The 21,076-nt window shown below is 37.6% G+C and overlaps 1 protein-coding gene across 1 annotated transcript in view; it reads left to right on the top strand.

Annotated features, from left to right (window-relative positions):
* The window catches only part of cacna2d1a (calcium channel, voltage-dependent, alpha 2/delta subunit 1a), a 106,778-nt gene that overhangs the window by 16,741 nt on the left and 68,961 nt on the right, over positions 1 to 21,076 (top strand). The window contains exons 2-3 of the mRNA XM_062994659.1: positions 13,988 to 14,069; positions 16,157 to 16,273. Coding sequence (XP_062850729.1) covers positions 13,988 to 14,069; positions 16,157 to 16,273 — 199 coding nt within the window. The remainder of the gene's footprint in view (positions 1 to 13,987; positions 14,070 to 16,156; positions 16,274 to 21,076) is intronic.

Raw genomic sequence — 21,076 nt, 5'->3', positions numbered from 1 at the left:
TGTACTGTACATAAAAACACACACCACATTTCTGTACAGTACGTGTGCTGTACCATACACCATAATAAATTTCCTTCTTTTTATATAAAATGTATCTACCAGAAACAACAATAACTCTCATATTTCTCTATTATTTTCTTCTTTATTTCAATAGTGTTGTATTTTGTAGGTGTAACTGCATGAAAGAAGCATACTTTACTCAACTGAGTTCCTTCTTGTCTCTCACTCACTGTCCCCTCTGTCTGATACACAGTAACAGCTACTGGCAGGAGTAATTATACAACGACAATTAATAATAGATTTGTTCATTTTCTCACCACTGCGCTTCCTCTGCACATTCTTTGGGGACATTTTAATATTGAATTTTACAAAATATAAAGAAAACACAGAAAAAACACTGTCCGCTGTCCGAATGTTTGCTCACTGTATGTATATATAGAGAGAGACTGTGGAAGTCAACTTGTTTGTGACGTCACGTTTGTTTGTACGTTAAGTTGAAAAAGATCGCTGGCAACCCAAAATGTTTGTATGGTAAATGGTTTGTAACTCAAGGGTCTATTATACTTCTATTGTGGATTTGTGATTGATGCCATTAAGTGATGATGTATTCACTGGTTTGTCATTAAAGAATCTGATAACCTGCATAGTATCACACAGTGACATGAAATCAGACAAGGCTTTTTTTAAATAATTTAGTACTGTATGATGAGCAATGATCTTATAAGACCATTAAACTTGTAAAGTGTGAAACCAGTTTTAGCATATGGCCAAAATATGAGATATATATATATATATATAAATATATATATACTGTATATATACTGTATATATATATATATATATATATATATATATATATATATATATATATATATATATATTTGCAAAGAAGGCAGTGTGCTTAGGACTTCACTGCAAGTGACAACTGTTTTTTGCATGATTTTTTCTGTCAACACAATCTAGAATTGTAAAAATGATTGTATCACAGAAAAACGAAATGTCAGCGCTGTAATTCTTCATTCAGTGCTTACATATCTGAGCAAGTCTTTTTGTCCAGAATAAGATGGCACGCGGAGAACAAGATTTTGTCACATTTTCCATTGAGGGTCTAATAGAAAAGTGCAATGAAGTGAGGGAAGAGAAGACAAGTGGGGGGAACTCCAGCTTGGGGTCAGAAATACCAAGCTATATATCTGACTCACATGCTCTATTTTAGGATACAGCTGTTGTTCTGAAGGATTGACTAGCTGAAGTATTAGCTGTGCACCATTCCCAGTCTTACTGGAGTTTTTTTTGTACAGGATGTACAGTGGATACAGTAAGAACTGCTAAAAAAATAAAAATTACAGTTACAGTTTACTTGTACAGTTACACACCTGATGAAAACAGTTGATGTGATATCTATTATACTCATTATATTTAACACCTAAAGAGATATGATTTGTCTTTTTGTCATCCAACTATCTTGTAGTAAGGGAAAATTATTCAACCTTGTTTTTCTTAATTATTTTAAGTCCAATGTACACAGATCAGCCATAACATTAAAACCACCTACTTGTTTCTACACTTACTGTTCATTTTATCAGCTCCACTTACTATAAAGAAGCACTTTGTAGTTCTACAATTACTGACTGTAGTCCATCTGTTTCTCTACATAATTTTTTTAGCCTGCTTTCACCCTGTTTTTCAATGGTCAGGACCCCCACAGGACCACCACAGAGCAAGTATTATTTAGGTGGTGGATCATTCTCAGCACTGCAGTGACACTGACATGGTGGTGGTGTGTTAGTGTGTATTGTGCTGGTATGAGTGGATCAGACACAGCAGCACTGCTGGAGTTTTTAAATACCGTGTCCACACTGTCCACTCTATTAGACACTCCTACCTAGTTGGTCCACCTTGTAGATGTAAAGTCAGAGACGATCGCTCATCTATTGCTGCTGTTTGAGTTGGTCAGTCTTCTAGATCTTCATCAGTGGTCACAGAACGCTGCCTACGGGGCACTGTTGGCTGGATATATTTTTGGTTGGTGGACTATTCTCAGTCCAGCAGTGACAGTGAGGTGTTTAAAAACTCCATCAGCGCTCCTGTGTTTTATCCACTCATACCAGCACAACACACACTAACACACCACCACCATGTCCTTGTCACTACAGTGCTGAGAATGACCCACCACCCAAATAATACCTACTCTATAGTGGTCCTGGGAGAGTCCTGACCACTGAAGAACAGCATGAAAGGGGGCTAACAAAGCATGCAGAGAAACAGATGGACTACAGTCAGTAATTGTAGAACTACAAAGTGCTTCTATATGGTAAGTGGAGCTGATAAAATGGACAGTGAGTGTAGAAACAAGGAGGTGGTTTTAATGTTATGGCTGATCGGTGTACATATCCACTTCAAATGTATACACACAATTTTTTTGACTTTGTACTATTTTATCATGTTTGTCTTTATGCTTATTATTACAAACGTTTTCATGTGTATAAGTACAAAGTCTAAATACATTATCTGTGTAAATTTAAGTCAGTTTCTGTTGGGTTTCCAGTGCTGACAAAACATACACCAGGCTTTAAATGTCCTACCAGCTGTCTGCATTTGATCCTTTGTGAAATTTCCATACTGTAAACCAGTTGCACCTGCCCATCTGACCTTTCACCTTTCCCTAGAATGAGGCTCTCTTACAGATTTAAACCTTCTCCATGTGACAGACAGGTCTGACTTCTGTCTAATGGAGAGACATACAGTCCACCTGATGAAAGCTCTGTGTTTTTGTTTCATTACTTTAATGCTCCTGTGGTTTTCAGTTCTCTCAGTATAGATTTAATGTATTTGTAATCAGTGTAGTGAAGAACAATGAAATTGCACTCATAGTGCATTGTGAACACAAAGGCAGTCCTCTTAGGATTCATTTGGCAGTGAAAAGTAAACAGAGGGAGCGAAACAGGAAAAGAGAGTGGGGGAAATGAGCTAGGAGAAGGGCTTGATGAGAGGTAGCTAAAATGGGAACAGTATGTTGTGTATAAGGGGGGTCTGGTAGAAAACAAGAGTCCCTGCAGACTCAACAATGCAGACTCCTAACTTGTAGCACTTATCCTTTTAGCCTGGGTGAGAATAAAAGTCTCTCTTCTTATATTTTTACTTCACTCTAAACAACAGTGGACATACGTCAGACGCATTGGGTCTGATCATGCTTAATTAATCTTCTACGAAATCCACCAAATTTTCCATTCAGTGCTCCAACTTTCCATATCATCATGCAGTTCTCATTTTTTACAGTGTCACATTTGGCAGCCAGTGGCACAGACTGGGTGCTGTATAGCAAACATGGATTTTTTTTTCCCCTTATCAGATCAGGTACAATTATTAACCAATTCATTCAAGTTTCCATGTATTATTCTACAATGCTGTCTGTAAATCACATTAAAAAAGTGCAGCAATTGGGTTCGTTTTTCCAATGTTACCAAATGGGTTCTGGGTCAGCTGTGAGATTGACCAGAATTAAGCTGTTGCCTAAGCTACAGTTACCTTGAGTATACAGTGTATCACAAAAGTGAGTACACCCCTCACGTTTCTGCAAATATTTCATTATATCTTTTCATGGGACAACACTATAGACATGAAACTTGGATATAACTTAGAGTAGTCAGTGTACAGCTTGTATAGCAGTGTAGATTTACTGTCTTCTGAAAATAACTCAACACACAGCCATTAATGTCTAAATAGCTGCAACATAAGTGAGTACACCCCACAGTGAACATGTCCAAATTGTGCCCAAATGTGTCGTTGTCCCTCCCAGGTGTCATGTGGCAAGGTCCCAGGTGTAAATTAGGAGCAGGGCTGTTAAGTTTGGTGTTTTGGGTACAATTCTGTCATATTGGCTACTGGATATTCAACATGGCACCTCATGGCAAATAACTCTCTGAGGATGTGATAAATAGAATTGTTGCTCTCCACAAAGATGGCCTGGGTTATAAGAAGATTGCTAACACCCTGAAACTGAGCTACAGCATGGTGGCCAAGGTCATACAGCGGTTTTCCAGGACAGGTTCCACTCGGAACAGGCTTCGCCAGGGTCGAACAAAGAAGTTGAGTCCACGTGTTCGGCGTCATTTCCAGAGGTTGGCTTTAAAAAATAGACACATGAGTGCTGCCAGCATTGCTGCAGAGGTTGAAGACGTGGGAGGTCAGCCTGTCAGTGCTCAGACCATACGCCGCACACTGCATCAACTCGGTCTGCATGGTCGTCATCCCAGAAGGAAGCTGACGCACAAGAAAGCCCGCAAACAGTTTGCTGAAGACAAGCAGTCCAAGAACATGGATTACTGGAATGCCCTGTGGTCTGACGAGACCAAGATAAACTTGTTTGGCTCAGATGGTGTCCAGCATGTGTGGCGGCGCCCTGGTGAGAAGTACCAAGACAACTGTATCTTGCCTACAGTCAAGCATGGTGGTGGTAGCATCATGGTCTTGGGCTGCATGAGTGTTGCTGGCACTGGGGAGCTGCAGTTCATTGAGGGAAACATGAATTCCAACATGTACTGTGACATTCTGAAACAGAGCATGATCCCCTCCCTTCGAAAACTGGGCCTCATGGCAGTTTTCCAACAGGATAATGACCCCAAACACAACCTCCAAGATGACAACTGCCTTGCTGAGGAAGCTGAAGGTAAAGGTGATGGACTAAACCCAATTGAGCACCTGTGGGGCATCCTCAAGTGGAAGGTGGAGGAGTTCAAGGTGTCTAACATCCACCAGCTCCGTGATGTCATCATGGAGGAGTGGAAGAGGATTCCAGTAGCAACCTGTGCAGCTCTGGTGAATTCCATGCCCAGGAGGGTTAAGGCAGTGCTGGATAATAATGGTGGTCACACAAAATATTGACACTTTGGGCACAATTTGGACATGTTCACTGTGGGGTGTACTCACTTATGTTGCCAGCCATTTAGACATTAATGGCTGTGTGTTGAGTTATTTTCAGAAGACAGTAAATCTACACTGCTATACAAGTTGTACACTGACTACTCTAAGTTATATCCAAGTTTCATGTCTATAGTGTTGTCCCATGAAAAGATATAATGAAATATTTGCAGAAATGTGAGGGGTGTACTCACTTTTGTGATACACTGTATGTAAACTAAATTTAAATTAGACCTGTTACAATTACAAAATCAGCTCATAAGAATTACTTGTATTATCACTGACATTGATTGTATCAAATAATTGATTGCTGATTATCATTGACATTGTTAATATAACAGCTGTGCTATTATTTTTAAATGAGTTTTATTTTAAATTGGTTTTACTTAGGCCGCTCAGGTGGTGCAGCTGTAAAAACACGTGCTGAAACACCAGAGCTGGGATCTCGAATACATCGTATCGAGTCTCAGCTCTGCCATCCAGCTGGGCTGAGCAACCACATAAACAACGATTTGGCGTTGTTCAGATAGGGGTGAGATATTAAAGCCGGATAGGGACTCTCTCATAACTAATGCAATTATGACCTCTGCTGGCTGATTGATGGCGCCTGCCCAGAGATGGAAAAGAGTGCTTTGCTTTGAAAACTTTGTTCTCCTCAATCAGAGCGGGGATCGGCATTGGTGGAGAGGAAGCATTATGCAATCGGGCACGCTAAAAGGGAGAAAAGGTGGATAAAATGCATAAACAAAATATTTTTTTAAAATTAGTTTTATTTTATAGTAGATTTTTTAGAGTAATAACCTGTTTATTAAATAAATAGTTAATTTTTTAAACAACTGTTTTTACTGAAATTCAGTTCTTTTTACTTAATTGTAGTATAGTTTTTACATCTTAAATGTATTGTTTATGTTGATTGATGCTGGGCGGCATAGTGGCTTTATGGGTAACACTGTCGCCTCACAGCAAGAAGTCTGGGTCCTTTCTGTGTCCACATGGGTTTCCTCTGGGTGCTCCGATTTCCTCTCACAGTCTAAAGACATGCAGTAACTCTGAAAATGCAAACTCCACACAGAAGGTACCCGGGCTGCCCCAGCTGGGGATCGAACCCAGGACATTCTTGCTGTGAGGCGACAGTGCTACCCACTTAGCCACCATGCCACCCTTATATCATACAGTAATGTAATACAATATAATATAATATCATATAATATAATATAATAAAGGGCCTCTGCATGCAAGGCTGGAATACCCTGTATGGGGCGCCAGTCCATTGCAAGGCTTTAGCCATCCCCTCTTAGACATAGCCAATCAGATCTGTGTAGATGCATGGCTGACCGATAGCACCTTTTTTCAGTTTTGTTTATTCATACTGTCTCAACTTTTTTGATTTGTGATTTGTGAACCATGTCTTTATAGTTTTCACTTTTTCAGTTGATACACACTTGATTTTCATAATTTTTAATTAGGTAACATTATGAGGAAAGGTGCTATTTTAAAATTATAATGATCATTGTTATTTTTAGAATGTTTGCAATTTTTGGAAACTTGTTTTAAAAAATTCAGCAATAAAAAATATTAAAACTCATGTAACTTTTTTTAATAGTTGTTGTGTGTGTGTGTGTAAATGTGATTTATGATGACTTACTTTGAGAAAGAGGCAAACCCTTTAATATTTCCCATAAAAAAAAATTTCTTTCAAATATTGATTGTTGTTTAAAATGTGCATACTACCCTAGAGGAAAAATAAGGAGCAAATGGGATCTTAGGGGGTTAAATAACATATTAGACAGTACATTGCTGTAATGTTGTCATAGGTCATAAAATCTAACACAAACCAACACATAGCTAGGGATGAATGTACAGCTAACCAGTGCAGGTCTTCTCTCCTCTCATCTTATAATGTGTTTTTAAATACAAAACCACTGCCAGAGTCTAGTTTTACCAAGACAATCCTACAGAGCCAAACCCTTCAACTTTTCTACTTTCTTACATGCAAGTGAAAGAGACTGTAAAAGTTTCATCCATTTATGTATGTTGCATCCCACATGAAACTTGATTATGCTGAAAGTAAAGGCAGATGTGTTTAAAATAGACTTTTATTGTGTTTACACCGTTATTAGTTTCTTGTCACAAGAAATGAGTTCTTGTCTGTTTTCCTTTATTTTAGAGAAATGTTATGAGGACTATGTATTTAAAAAGAGGTTCCACTGCCCTGTCAGTCTTAGATTTATGTTCATATTTAAAATAGCAGCCAAGCAGAAAGGGGAGGGATATTATTAGCCACTGCAAATGTTCCAAATAGTTTCCTAGTCCCTTATGGCAAAACAGACCGTCATGTAGTTTTAAAGATCAGAATTAAATCACAAAGAAAACAAATGGCTGTCAGCTGCTGTGCATTTACATTTTACATTTTCAGCATTTAGCAGACGCTTTTATCCAAAGCGACTTACACAATGAGCAATTGAGGGTTAAGGACCTTGCTCAGGGACCCAACAATGGCAACTTGGTGGTGGCGGGGCTTGAACCGGCAACCTTCTGTTTACTAGTCCAGTACCTTAACCACTGAGCTATCACTGGCCTCTGAGCTATCACTGTGCAAAATGCAAAAAGCCATTGTAATATCCTGTAATCTATATTAATTTCTAAAATGATGAATGGTTAATGTCTAAAATGTCATATGTCATTGTCTCACTATGACAGATTAAAAGGTGTTCAAGAAAATGCTTTAAAAAATAATTAATAGTTTAATTATGGATAGTTTATTACTAGCATTTTGTTACCTATATTTTTCATATTTTTAAATTTTTTTATTAATAAAACTGACTGTTTTGTCAATTAACATTCAAATCTACATAATTTAATATTAGTTGTTTTTATAAAACAACTGTAGCTAGTTTAAATCATTAAAAAAAAAAAAAATCAATTACCCTGATTGCATTACGCTTCACCTCTACCGATACAATCCTTCACTGCCCACTGAGGAGCTTCACAACTGACACATGCCCCCTCCGACATGTGATCAGTACCGACTGCCTCTTTTTACCTGCACAAGGCAAATTCATATGCGGATCAGCCTTGTGCACGGAGAGCCACATCCTGATCAGCATCATTCCCCAACTCTGCGCAGGCATCATCAGTCAGCCAGCAGAGGTTGTAATTGCACCAGTTATGAGGAACTCTCGTCCGGCTTTCCCACCCTATGAATGACAGCCAATCGTTGTTCATGTGGCCGCCCAGCCCGGGTGGCAGACCTGAGATACAATGTATTAGAAATCCCAACTCTGGTGTGGTAGCATGTGCACCACCTGATGGCCTTAAATGTCATTTTTGAGTTACATATAAATAAAACAATAACTATTGACTTTGAGTGGAAAAGAAACATTTCAATTTCATTTTACTCAAGCACATACCTATAAATAGTAATACCAGAGAAACTGTCACTTAATTTGCAATGATCACTTAATTTCTTCCAGATTTGTATGTATTAAATGCTTACATAAAAAAACTTTATGTACTTCACAGCAAAGTCACATTTATTGAGAAATTAGTCCAGTCTAGCACATGGACTCTCTTACTTAAAAGCCACACTGTTGTAACAAATACAGAATGTGTGAGCATTGTCTAGATGGCAGCATACACTGATCAGCCCTAACATTAAAACCACTTTCTTGTTTCTACAATCACTGTCCATTTTATCAGCTCCACTTACTATATAAAAGCACTTTGTAGTTCTACGTACAATTACTGACTGTAGTCCATCTGTTTTTCTACATACTGTTTTAGCCTGCTTTCACCCTCTTCTTTAATGGTCAGAACCCCCACAGGACCACCACAGAGCAGGTATTATTTAGGTGGTGGGTCATTCTCAGCACTGCAGTGACAATGACATAGTGGTGGTGTGTTAGTGTGTGTTGTGCTGGTATGAGTGGATCAGACACAGCAGCACTGCTGGAGTTTTTAAATACAATGTCCACTCACTGTCCGCTCTGTTAGACACTCCTACCTAGTTGGTCCACTTTGTAGATGTAAAGTCAGAGACGATTGCTCATCTGTTGCTGCTGTTTGAGTTGGTCATCTTCTAGACCAGGGGTATTCAACTAAAATTTAAAGGGGTCCAGTTAGAGAAAATTTCTTGAAGCAAAGGTCCGGAATGTTTAACTATATATATATATATATATATATATATATATATATATATATATATATATATATATATATATATATACTGTGTATATATATACTGTGTATATACAGTATATATACTGTATATATACGTATATATATATATATATATATATATATATATATATATATATATATATATATATATATATATATATATATATATATATACAGTATATATATATAATGTAAATATATTGATATTTACATTTAAATTTTCAGCATTTAGCAGACGCTTTTATCCAAAGCAGCTTACACAATGAGCGGAACACAATGAGCAATTGAGTGTTAAGGGCCTTGCTCAGGGACCCAACAGTGGCAACTTGGTGGTGGTGGGGCTTGAACCGGCAACCTTCTGTTTATTAGTCCAGTACCTTAACCACTATAACATATATACAATATAGTATAATGTAGCCTAGTAGTTGTATCAACATCTGCATGTTATCAATAACTGTCAAATCAAATGTCTGTTTATTTATTAGGATTTTAACATCATGTTTTACACTTTGGTTACATTCATGACAGGAACGGTGGTTACTCATTACACAAGATTCATCAGGTCACAAGGTTATATCGAACACAGTCATGGACAATTTAGTATCTCCAATACACCTCACTTGCATGTTTTTGGACTGTGGGAGGAAACCGGAGCACCGAAGGAAACCCATGCGGACACGGGGAGAACATGCACACACAGAGAGGACCCGGACCGCCCCACCTTATAAAACCTTTCTCTTATCAAATTAAGAGAAAATAAAAATAAATTGTGCTCCAGTGGGAAGTAAGAACAGAAATGAGTCTCTCCATCACGGATTAAATGCTGTAATTTCGCTGTACACGTTTCTTTTTTGGAGAGCGCCATTTGTCTCCTGTCTCACTCGTCTTTTTCTCAACTTTCTCCTGCACAGTTGTCTGTATCTCTCCCTTCGTTTTTTCTACGTTCGCTATCTTTCTTTTTCTTTCCACCGTCTTTTCACATGTAACTCGCCTCTAACTCTCTCAACTGTCTGCACTGCAGTCGCAGTGTTTACCGGCTGGAATGCACAGACTTGATTGGCTGAGTGGTGTCACGTGATTGGTTCTCATCCGCTAAACCGCTACCGTAAAGACTACAAAAGCTGCGCCGGTTACAATAGAAGCGCTCCGTCAGGTTTCAAATCCTAACTATCTGTTTTGGCTATAGGTCCGGGTCCGTATGGGACAGCTTCTGGGTCCGGACCCGGACCGCGGTCCACCTGTTAGTGACCTCTGTTCTAGACCTTAATTAGTGGTCACAGGACGCTGCCCACGGGGCACTGTTGGCTAGTTATTTTTGGTTGGTGGACTATTCTCAGTCCAGCAGTGACAGTGAGATGTTTAAAAACTCCATCAGTGCTGCTGTGTCTTATTCACTCATACCAGCACAACACACACTAACACACCACCACCATGTCAGTATCACTGCAGTGCTGAGAATCATCCACCACCCAAATAATACCTACTCTGTAGTGGTCCTGGAAGAGTCCTGACCATTGAAGAACAGCATGAAAGGGGGCTAACAAAGTATGTAGAGAAATAGATGGACTACAGTCAGTAATTGTAGAACTTTAAAGTGCTTCTATATGGTAAGTGGAGCTGATAAAATGGACAGTGAGTAGAAACAAGGAGGTGGTTTTAATGTTATGGCTGATGGTGTATTAAAAAAAATGTGTATCATCGCGGTCAGCATTATTGGAGCTTTTATGGATGTGTAGGTCACCTGTGTGATGGTTACTAGCACACTCATTGCATAGTGGATGCTAGCTTATGAACTCTGCTGCTGGTAACAGTCTGAATCTTTTTTCTCTTCAGTTCAAAGAACACGATGTTTATAGCTATATGAAAGGTGGACTTGTCAGGCCACAGCACACATTTCCTTTTTGCATCAGTCCATATTAAATCAGTGTTTTATTACAGGTGCCAGTGACATTTCTGGATGTTGTTGATAATATATGGTGTCTGCTTTGCATAATAGTATAGTATTGAAGTATGCTGTGGGTTTTTGCTGATGAAGTTCTTAGCAAAGTGGAAAATACTGAGCCTTTTGTAAATGGTCCTTTTAAACTCAGTAATAATAATAATGATAATAATGATATCAATAAAACCTATTATCTATTAATCAAACAGGTGTTTTTTTTTTCCACAAACCTTGTTTTATATTTTACTTTACATTTTATATTTTTAGTAAAAGGACACATTCATTTGTACTGTTAAAAGGCAGAATTTTTGTGTTTAAGTACGTTTTCAGTAAAATAAAAATAAAAAATAAATTACATTAAAATAAAAAATTAAGAAATCATTGATCTGAACAAATCAATGTAATAAAAATTGTAAAAACAAAACAGATAAAACATATATCATACATTTTAATAAAATTGCAACTGCAACAGCTTAAACTAAATATATTTCAATACATAATTGGCCTGAGGAAACAAAAACAACCATAATGACTTTTGTTATGTATGGGGGGAAAGGGTGGGAGGCTTGCAAGTCAAGGAGCACAGACTGTAGCATGGGGGTGGCAGCATAATGTTGTGGGGGTGGTTTGCTGCAGCTGGGACTGGTGCTTTTTGCAAAATAGTTGACATAATGAGGAAGGCAAATTATGTAGAGATATTGAAGTCATCATCTCAAAACATTAGCCTGCACCTTAAAGTTTGGTCACAAATGTGTCTTACGAATGGACAATGGCCCCAAGTATACTTCCAAAATTGTGGCAAAATGGATTGAGGAAAACAATGTAACGGAGTGGTCATCACAAAGCCCTGACCTCAGTTCCATAGAAAATGTATCGTAAGAACTGAAAAAGCCTGTGAGAACGAGGAAGCCTACAAACCTGACTCAGTTTCACCAGTTCTGTCAAGAGAAATGGGCCAGAATTCCAGCAGCAATTTGTGAGAAGCTTGTGAAAGACTACCTGAAACATCTGACTCAAGTTAAAGAATTGAAAGATAATCCCACTAAATACTAACCATGTGAATGTAAACTTCAAAACCACTGTAAATGTGATGAAAGAAATAAAAGATAAAATAAATCATTGTCTCTGGTATTAACATTTTACATTCTTAAAATATAGTAGTATTCTAAGAAGGGGGAATGTGCACTAGAATTAAATGTCAGGAGTCGTGAAAAACAATTTTAAATGATTGTAGCAGGGCGGCACGCTGGCTCGATGGATAGCACTGTCTCCTCACAGCAAGAAGGTCCTGGTTTCGATTCCCAGGTGGAGGTTCGGGTCCTTTCTGTGTGGAGTTTGCATGTTCTCCCTGTATCTGCGTGGGTTTTCTCCGGGAGCTCCTGTTTCCTTCCACAGTCCAAAGACATGCAAGTGAGGTGAATTGGAGACACAAAATTGTCCATGACTGTGTTTGACATTAAAGACTGTTGAATCTTGTGTAACCAAATGAATGTAACCAAAGTGTGTGAAACATGACGTTAGAATCCTAATAAATAAATAAATTATTGTGGCTTAGGTGTATGTAAACTTGTGACTTATATACTTAACTGTATATTAATTTAGCAGACACTAATCCAAACGTAAAGCTTTTAAAATTATTTGCAACAATTATAATATTGTTTGGTCCTCTATCTAATTCAAATCTATGCTCAAATCTATTACTATTTCAGTTTAAGAGGTATAAACTGGGCATAATATATAATTTATTTTCATTTATTTTATTTTATTTGTGCCTGTGGTGTCCAACTTGATATGAATCTCATATCAATTAACAGTGCACTGAAACCCAGCTGGTGGCAGCCAGTAGAGACTGAGCAGAAAGCAATGTTCATTAGCCAGAGTGCAACATGTCTTTTAATCTTCCCTCTCTTTCACTTTCTCACTCAACTACCTCTGCATACATTAACCAGCCAGTGACCGCAACCACATTTCAAACTGCACCTGTTATATGAACAATCATACTAGCATCAGTGCTACTATGCTTCCACACCACCATTATCGAGTGACATTTTTATTTCGCATCATAGGTTTAAAAAGACAATGAAAGGTACTTTTTTGCAGAAATAATTCATGTTTCAAAGAAAGTTTTTAATGATTTGGATTATAACTATATTGTTCACTTGCATAAATCATTGAAGGTACATTTTTCTTGACTCTAAAATCCTTATTAATTTAATATAGTGCCAATATTTTTAAATAACCTTACCCCTTTTCCAAATCGACATGTAATTATTGTGCCTACTAGTACGCTAGTAATGTGTGAGCTTTTCTTGAATTAATACTTCTGTGTGTTCCATAGATTCCAGGTTGAGAAACTGTAGTTTTGGCAAGCTGTTTAGGATATCTACATTGTACATGGCATAAGCATAAGAGATCATTTCACTTATAACATTTATTTTTGACAGATAGTATAGAATATTCGTATGTGCATGTTAGTTCTCAATTTAAGTGCTATATAAAAATTCCAGTGGGTCAGAAGTTTACATACACCAAGTTGACTGTGCCTTTATATAGCCTAAAAAACAGTAAAAAAAAAACATGGCTATTGAAGCTTCTGATAGGCTAGCTGACATAATTTAAGTTAATTAGAGGTGTACCTGTGGCTGTATATTAAGGTCTATCTTCAAGACCTACGTGCCATCATGATGTTTGCTTGACATCATGGAAAATCAAAAGAAATCAACCAAGACACCTGAAAAAGAATTGTGGACCTCTATTAATCTAGTACACATTATTTATTCTAGATAGTATAGTATATAGTGCACTTCACTAGAAGCAGGTTTATATAGAATATAGCATAGCTGTCATACCAGTGTATCACTACTCAGAGGTACAGTATGTACAGTATATGAATGTAATTGGCTTGACTCGCAGTGCTTAACTAATCTGATAAATTTTTTGGGTTCTCAGGGCTCGAGAATGGGCGGATCAGATTCAGGAGGACCTTGTACAAGTAATTAATGCTGAGAGTGGTATGCAGCAACTCACTGAGGTAAAAAAACACAAATGTTTTATGCTCACTGTATTACCACTTAATGAATGCCATGACATTAATTTGATCTATGCCAGATCTAGATCTAGAAGTAGCGTTGTCTATGACTTTGACTAATGCTAATGCTAACTATAAATTGATATTACACTTTGGCATAACTGAGTAAATACATTTAGTTTAGTCATCTTTGCAGAATTGCTTTAAATCAGACACACTGCTTGGTTTTTGGACATGAACTGCTTGTTTCATGCTGGGTGATGTTGGGAAGCCATTAATCAAGGCTTTTAACCCACAGTTGCTCCAATAGGTAAAGGGAATGAGTTAAAGAAACAATTGCATACATGCATGGTCAAACATCTTTCAAAAATTGCACCAGTTCTCCCAGAAAATTATTTTAATTACAAATTCTTCCTTTTGTTTGCATTGGAACAACACAAAAAGCTGAAGAACTGAACTATGATATTATAACGCAAAAACTCATCAAAGGTTTCCAATCCTTTGATGCCCCTTGAATTTGTACCTAAACTCACCTGTGGCAGATAACAGGTGCTGGCAGTATAGAAATCCCACTTAAAACCAGTTTTAATGGAAGGAAGTAGAAAAAAGAGCATTAATTGTCAGAGGATGAAATAAAGTTACATCCAAAAGCATGGTCAATGTCAAGGCTGCAAGTCCATTTCTAGAGAACCTCATATACAACTCATATACTCACACTATATGCTGACATGTATATAATGCTTAAAAGAAATAAGATGCTATGGTAGGAGGTTTGTTAAAATGGTTCTTAGAGTAAAACATAGTAGAGGTTAAACAATGTTTTGGGGTTGCTTTGCTGCTTGCCATTGGATGCCTTGACTGTGTGCATGGCATTATGAAATCTGACAACTTCAGCACACAGTAGGGCCAGTGTCAGCAGGCTGCAGTCAAAGATCATGGGTCATCCAGTAGGACAAAAGCATACTTTAAAAAGCACCCATAAAAAGATTAAGACAAAGCCCCGGAGAGTTCTGAAAGTTCTTCTCCTTATCCATATCTGTGAAACCTGGAGCAGTAGCACTCACTCATTCACTCACTCAACCGCTTATCCAATTAGGGTCGCAGGGGGGTGCTGGAGCCTATCCCAGCTTTTCAATGGGCGCAAGGCACACAGTAACAATGCAGTAGCAAGGCACACAGTAACTGGATGGGGTGCCATTCTAATCGCAGGGGTGCCATTCTAATCGCAGGGCAGACACACATACACACACACACACACCCATTCATTTATAGGGCAATTCAGTGTCTCCAATTAATCTGACTGCATGTTTTTGTACTGTGGGAGGAAACCGGAGCTCCCAGAGGAAACCCACACAGACACAGGGAGAACATGCAAATTCCACACAGAAAGGACCCGGATCGCCCCGCCTGGGGATCAAACCCAGGACCTTCTTGTTGTGAGGCGACAATGCTACCCACCGAGCCACCGTGCCACTCTTGTTCAAATGCAAACAAAAGAAAATAAACATGTGAATACCAAAGCATTTGTAACTGCAACAATTTGATGTCAGTATTTTTGGCCATGATTGTAAGCATACTCTAAATCACTATGGTAAAACAAATTTATATGGTAGTTATACAGAGAAGATCATATAGAGATCTGTTTTGGTATTTGGTACTATAGATATATAGATATAGTATTTTGAAGAGGGGTTATGGGGGAGATGTGACATCACTTTGTGTAACCTTAGGTGAGTCTAAGGTTTAACGCCAAATTCTTCTAAACATAGACCCATGTAATACAAGTTTTTATGTTAAATGAGATTAAGCACATTAGCTCACCTACTAATAATTAAAAAATGTAAATTTAAAACATTGAAATGACAGACTAAATTATAGACTAAAGGGTTTTATACTTTAGTTAATTAAAGTGTTGTAATGTGTATTTGTATCAAGCAAACTGGTTTAAAAATGTCAATACATGATAAATACATGATATATGATCTTAACGTTTTGCAGGCAGCAATCATATAGAATTTTTATTAGACATTCTATTTATCTATACATTGATTTCATTCTGATCTTTTTCTCTTTGTCTTACTTTCTCTCAGATTTTTCAGCAATTCAAAACACACTACAGTGTGGAAAAAAATAACCCTCAGGAACTGGTAGTCAGTGCTGCCAAAAACATCGAAAAGCTGCTGGCCAAACGATCCAAAGCTCTTGAGGTGAGTCTAAGCTAACAGAAGTAACAGTAAAAGTGTAGACTGTGTGCTTGAATTGCTTAATTATATTTGTAAGTCACTTTGGATAAAAGTGTCTGCTAAATGCTGCAGCTGTAAATGTAAATGAGTGTGTGAGTGAGTGAGTAAGTGAATGAGGTGGTATCCTATGATGGACTGGTATTGTAATGAACCCACCTGCTGTAGAGATCATAGAATCTATCTATCTATCTATCTATCTGTCTGTCTGTCTGTCTGTCTGTCTGTCTGTCTGTCTGTCTGTCTGTCTGTCTGTCTGTCTATCTATCTATCTATCTATCTATCTATCTATCTATCTATCTGTAATGAACCCACCTGCTGTAGAGATCATAGAATCTATCTATCTATCTATCTATCTATCTATCTATCTATCTATCTATCTATCTATCTATCTATCTATCTATCTATCTATCTATCTATCTATCTATCTATCTATCTATCTATCTATCTATCTATCTATCCATCCATCCATCCATCCATCCATCCATCCATCCATCCATCCATCCATCCATCCATCCATCCATCCATCCATGTTCATTGTATTGTGTTTTTTGTGTTACCGGCACCGAGCAGTGTGATGGCTTCTTTTTGAGCACACCCAACAGAGTGTCCACACTGGATGTGGCCTGCATCAGATGGAGTGGCTGCTTCTATACTTTTACAGCCAGTTCCATTTTTTATGAATTACTCTCTCTTTATCAGTTTTTTTCATAAACTCGTGTTGTCACATGCTGGTAAACCGAGAAGGTGGTGTGGCTTTCATGTTTTGCTGGAGGCTTATCACTGTTGCTTCCCTGGGGCGAGTGCATGGCCACCTGAGTTTTCTGACATTAGCTGGGGACTGAGTACACTTGTGTCCCACGGGGTGAATGTCCTTCCTTTCTCTTTTGGTCGAGCACATTGAGTGTGATGTGTCTTACTGTGGCTGACACGATCATTTAACTGTTTGTTCACCTTCTCCTTGAGCTGCAGATTGGCTTAATTTTGGTCTTAGTTTCTATTATTTTAGTTATCATTTTTTCCTTTTGTGTTTCTGGCTTTTTAGCCACAGTATTGTTCTACTGTCAGTTAAGTATGCGGCAACTAGAGTTGTATTTTATGACATTACAGATGTGGGGCTTCACCTGGCACACCTACAGATATACTATACATTGTATGCCTTAAAATGACTAAATATGAATGAATACGTAAATGTATGAATAAATAAATAAATAAATAAATGCCACACTGGCACTTGAATAATTGAATAACTTCTTGGTCTTCACCTGTTGGCATGAGTGGTCAGAAAATGTGAAGTTCAGATTGGTTTTGGATCTGCATGGTTTTGAAATGGGTTAAATGTTTAATACTGTCCATTCAAATACATTCAGAGCTAATATTCACTACTCATTTTGTATGGTCTGAAGCCTCCCAGCTCCAGCTCCATCATAACTGAATTAGGAGCAGCAGGCGCTTCTTGTCTAAATTGATCAGTATTGATCCGTGTGTGGCATGAGGCAATCTGGAATGCTTGCTTCTATTGTCCAGGACAGGTTTATTACTGCTTTTACTCATCTGGAACAAAAGTGTTGCCATGAATACACAATGGCAACCTGGGGATTAGACAAAAGCCAGTCAATCTTATGAATGTTTAACTCTGGTAGTGTAGCATAAGTAATGTAGGTTAAAGGCTAAAAGAAGGCGTTGTTATTGACAGGTATTAAAGATACAGACACTGGTACTGACTACTTGTGTGTTGTAAGTGAAATCAAGTAGCAGTCTGCTTAATTTTAATAGAAAGACACATACTCTACACATGTTTTGTCCCCAGTTGCTGCAGAAAGTGTGGGTGCCACATAGCACCAGGGTCTTAGGGATCTGAGTTTGAACCTTTCTTACTGTCCCTCTGTGTGGCCTTCTATTTTCTACCATCTAACACAAAACATGTAGGCAGTGGAGTGGCCAATTTACGTTGGTCCTAGGGGGTTTATTCCTGCCACTGTGTATCACAATAAAGCAGTTATTAATCCTTAATGAATTAAAAATTTGGAATAATTGTCTACATCTGTTGTGTAGTACCATCAATGATGCAAAAATGGTTTGTCTGCAATTTTACTAATCACCTGTATTACTAAAAGACATGGAAATTATGAGAAAAATATACATTTATTTTAACATCCCTTTTAATGGGAAATAACATACATGAAAGGCAAAGTGTGATTTTCTCTCGCTCCCATGAATGACAAAGTGTGCTTTTTTTTGTTCTCTCTCCTCACTGATTTTGATCCATGTGTCTGTGTTTTAGAGCTCTTTGATATGACAGATGAAACAGAGGCAGATGTATGAGTCAGCCTGCGGGCTGGGATCTAGACAGCTAAATATCATTAGATCAACACATCTAAGTGCAACCTGGAGAACACCACTGTAAACTTTTCTTATCTTACTTTATCCTTTTCTGGGGTTATGATACTACAGGATATAGCTGGATCAATGTTGCTAATAGTGTATATGTGCATATACTCTGTATCTGTACTCTGTAAAGAATATATAATAGAGTATATGTTTCTACAGAGTATTGAAGAAGGCTCTACAAAACTGAAAAAAAGATATTGCAGTTACAGTGAATTCAAAATGCACTTTGTTGTGTTGTGTATTTAATGTTAAATTGATCCTGCAATTTTACCTTTCATTCCGCACTTAATTACCCATAATGATGAAATGAAAACATGTTTTTGGAGTTGCTTCAAAATTAATTAAAACTTAAAAAAAGACAAACCTCTTATTGACAAAAGTATTCAGACCCTTTGCTTTTGCTCTTTAAACTGTGGTCAGGTGTATCTGATTTGCTTTACTTAGCTTGAGATGTGTCTAGAACTGTAGATCACCTGTTGCAACTTGAATTAATTGCTGCATTGACTATTTACACTGCTTTGCTAAGATAAAAAAAAACAACAAGCCATTAATGACAAGTAACTCTCTGCGGGTCTCCACAACCAAATTGTGGCAAAGTGTAGATCAGGGGAAAGATATAAAAAATAAAAATCATTTGAAATGTAAGACACAAACTTGAAACGGAAGAAGTTTGAAAACTTTGAAGCTTTTTAAGAGTTGGCCAACTGAAGGTGGAAAGGTAAGAAAGAACCCAATGATCACTCTAAAATAGATCAAAATTTTTTGCACAGAGATGGGAGCATCTTTTGAATGGCAAATTATTATTATAAACATTAAATAATTCGGGCCTTTACGGCTGGTGGCAAGACGGAAGCCAATGTTGAGTAAAAGGCATATGATAGCACATAAAACAAAAATATTATCTGGTCAGCAAGCACTATGTCTGGCAGAAACACAGCACTACACATCACCTGGCAAATACCATAGCCACAGTGAAACGTGGTTGTGGCAGCATAACGCTGTGGGGGGCTTCTCAGTGTCAAGAACAAGAAGACTGGTAAGGATTTTTTTTCCACGTCTGGAGGAAACCAGGCACCGCTCATCACCTCGCTAATGCCATCCCTACAGTGAAGCATGGCGGTGGCAGCATCATGATGTGGGGATGTTTTTCAGCTGCGGGACCGGGGCGACTAGTCCTGATAGAGTACACTGAAATCCTTGAAGAAAACCTGCTCCAGAACGCTCTGGACCTCAGACTGTGGCGAAGGTTTACCTTCCAACATGACAACGACCCGAAGCACACAGCCAGGAGAACAAAGGAGTGACTTCAGAGAAAGTCTGTGAATGCATATTTTCTAAACCCTGTTTTAACTTCGTAATTATTGGTGATTGTCTGTAGATGTTTGAGCCAAAAAATTAACTTAATCTATTATAGAATGAGTCTGTAACGTAATAAAACATAAAGAAGGTGAAAGGGGTGTGCAGACTTTTCGGCTTGACTGTATGTATTTCAGAAACTTGCTTTTTCAGAATTTATTTAAGAGATCTATTTTATTTGTCAAGCCTGGGTATTTGAAGTCTATTTGAATTATCAATTAAATTTGGTTAAATTAAAGAGGACAATAATGTAATATTTAATTTCATTTTATTTTACAGGATTTTTGTGTATTTCAAGTATACAGCAGTTATTCTAAGTTAGTCACACAGAATATGAATTAAAGACCAAGACTGTATTCCCTTACATCTGCACTGTAAAACAAATACCTGGGACATAATTTCTGCAGAGGAATGATCCCACTGGCTACTGGTTATTATGACACTAGGTTGCTATGTTACCTTGACTCCATAAACAGGTAAACTGATTAACTATAACTTTTATTAGCCTTATGTATAAGGCTTTTTACTAAGTACCTTTTTAAGATCTATTGTACCCTGTTTGGATGTTCAATAAGATCAGTTAATCTATATTATATAATGATATCAGATATAAAGTTGCATACGCAAACTCTGGGATTTCTTTGCTCCATTTCATGCCATGGAAATACATGTGCTACAGTCTCCAGTTAAATATTGCAGTTTCGACTATTGAAGGTATTAAAAAAAATGCAATATAAATAAAAATAATAAAATCCATGTTTAATACGTAATCAAACTCCACTTGTAAAATACATGATTAAATCCTTTTCAGTGCAAAACAAATACGCCTGTGGCTTTGGCAACAGCTAATAAGGATCTGTAGCTAAAGTCACATCTGTAGTTGCAACCTATAATACAGTTCTTTCTCAGAGTCTATTCATGGTATCTAGAACAGGTGTGTCTAAAATTATAAACATAAATATTTAAATAACAGAATAATTGACTTGTGGGATGAATAATTTACTTGGTCAAATTCTCATCTTA

The sequence above is a fragment of the Trichomycterus rosablanca genome, chromosome 1, assembly GCF_030014385.1.
Source record: "Trichomycterus rosablanca isolate fTriRos1 chromosome 1, fTriRos1.hap1, whole genome shotgun sequence".
In the NCBI taxonomy this organism is placed as follows: Eukaryota; Metazoa; Chordata; class Actinopteri; order Siluriformes; family Trichomycteridae; genus Trichomycterus; species Trichomycterus rosablanca.
Note: the sequence above shows the minus strand (reverse complement) of the source record. Positions and strands in the feature narration are given on the sequence as shown.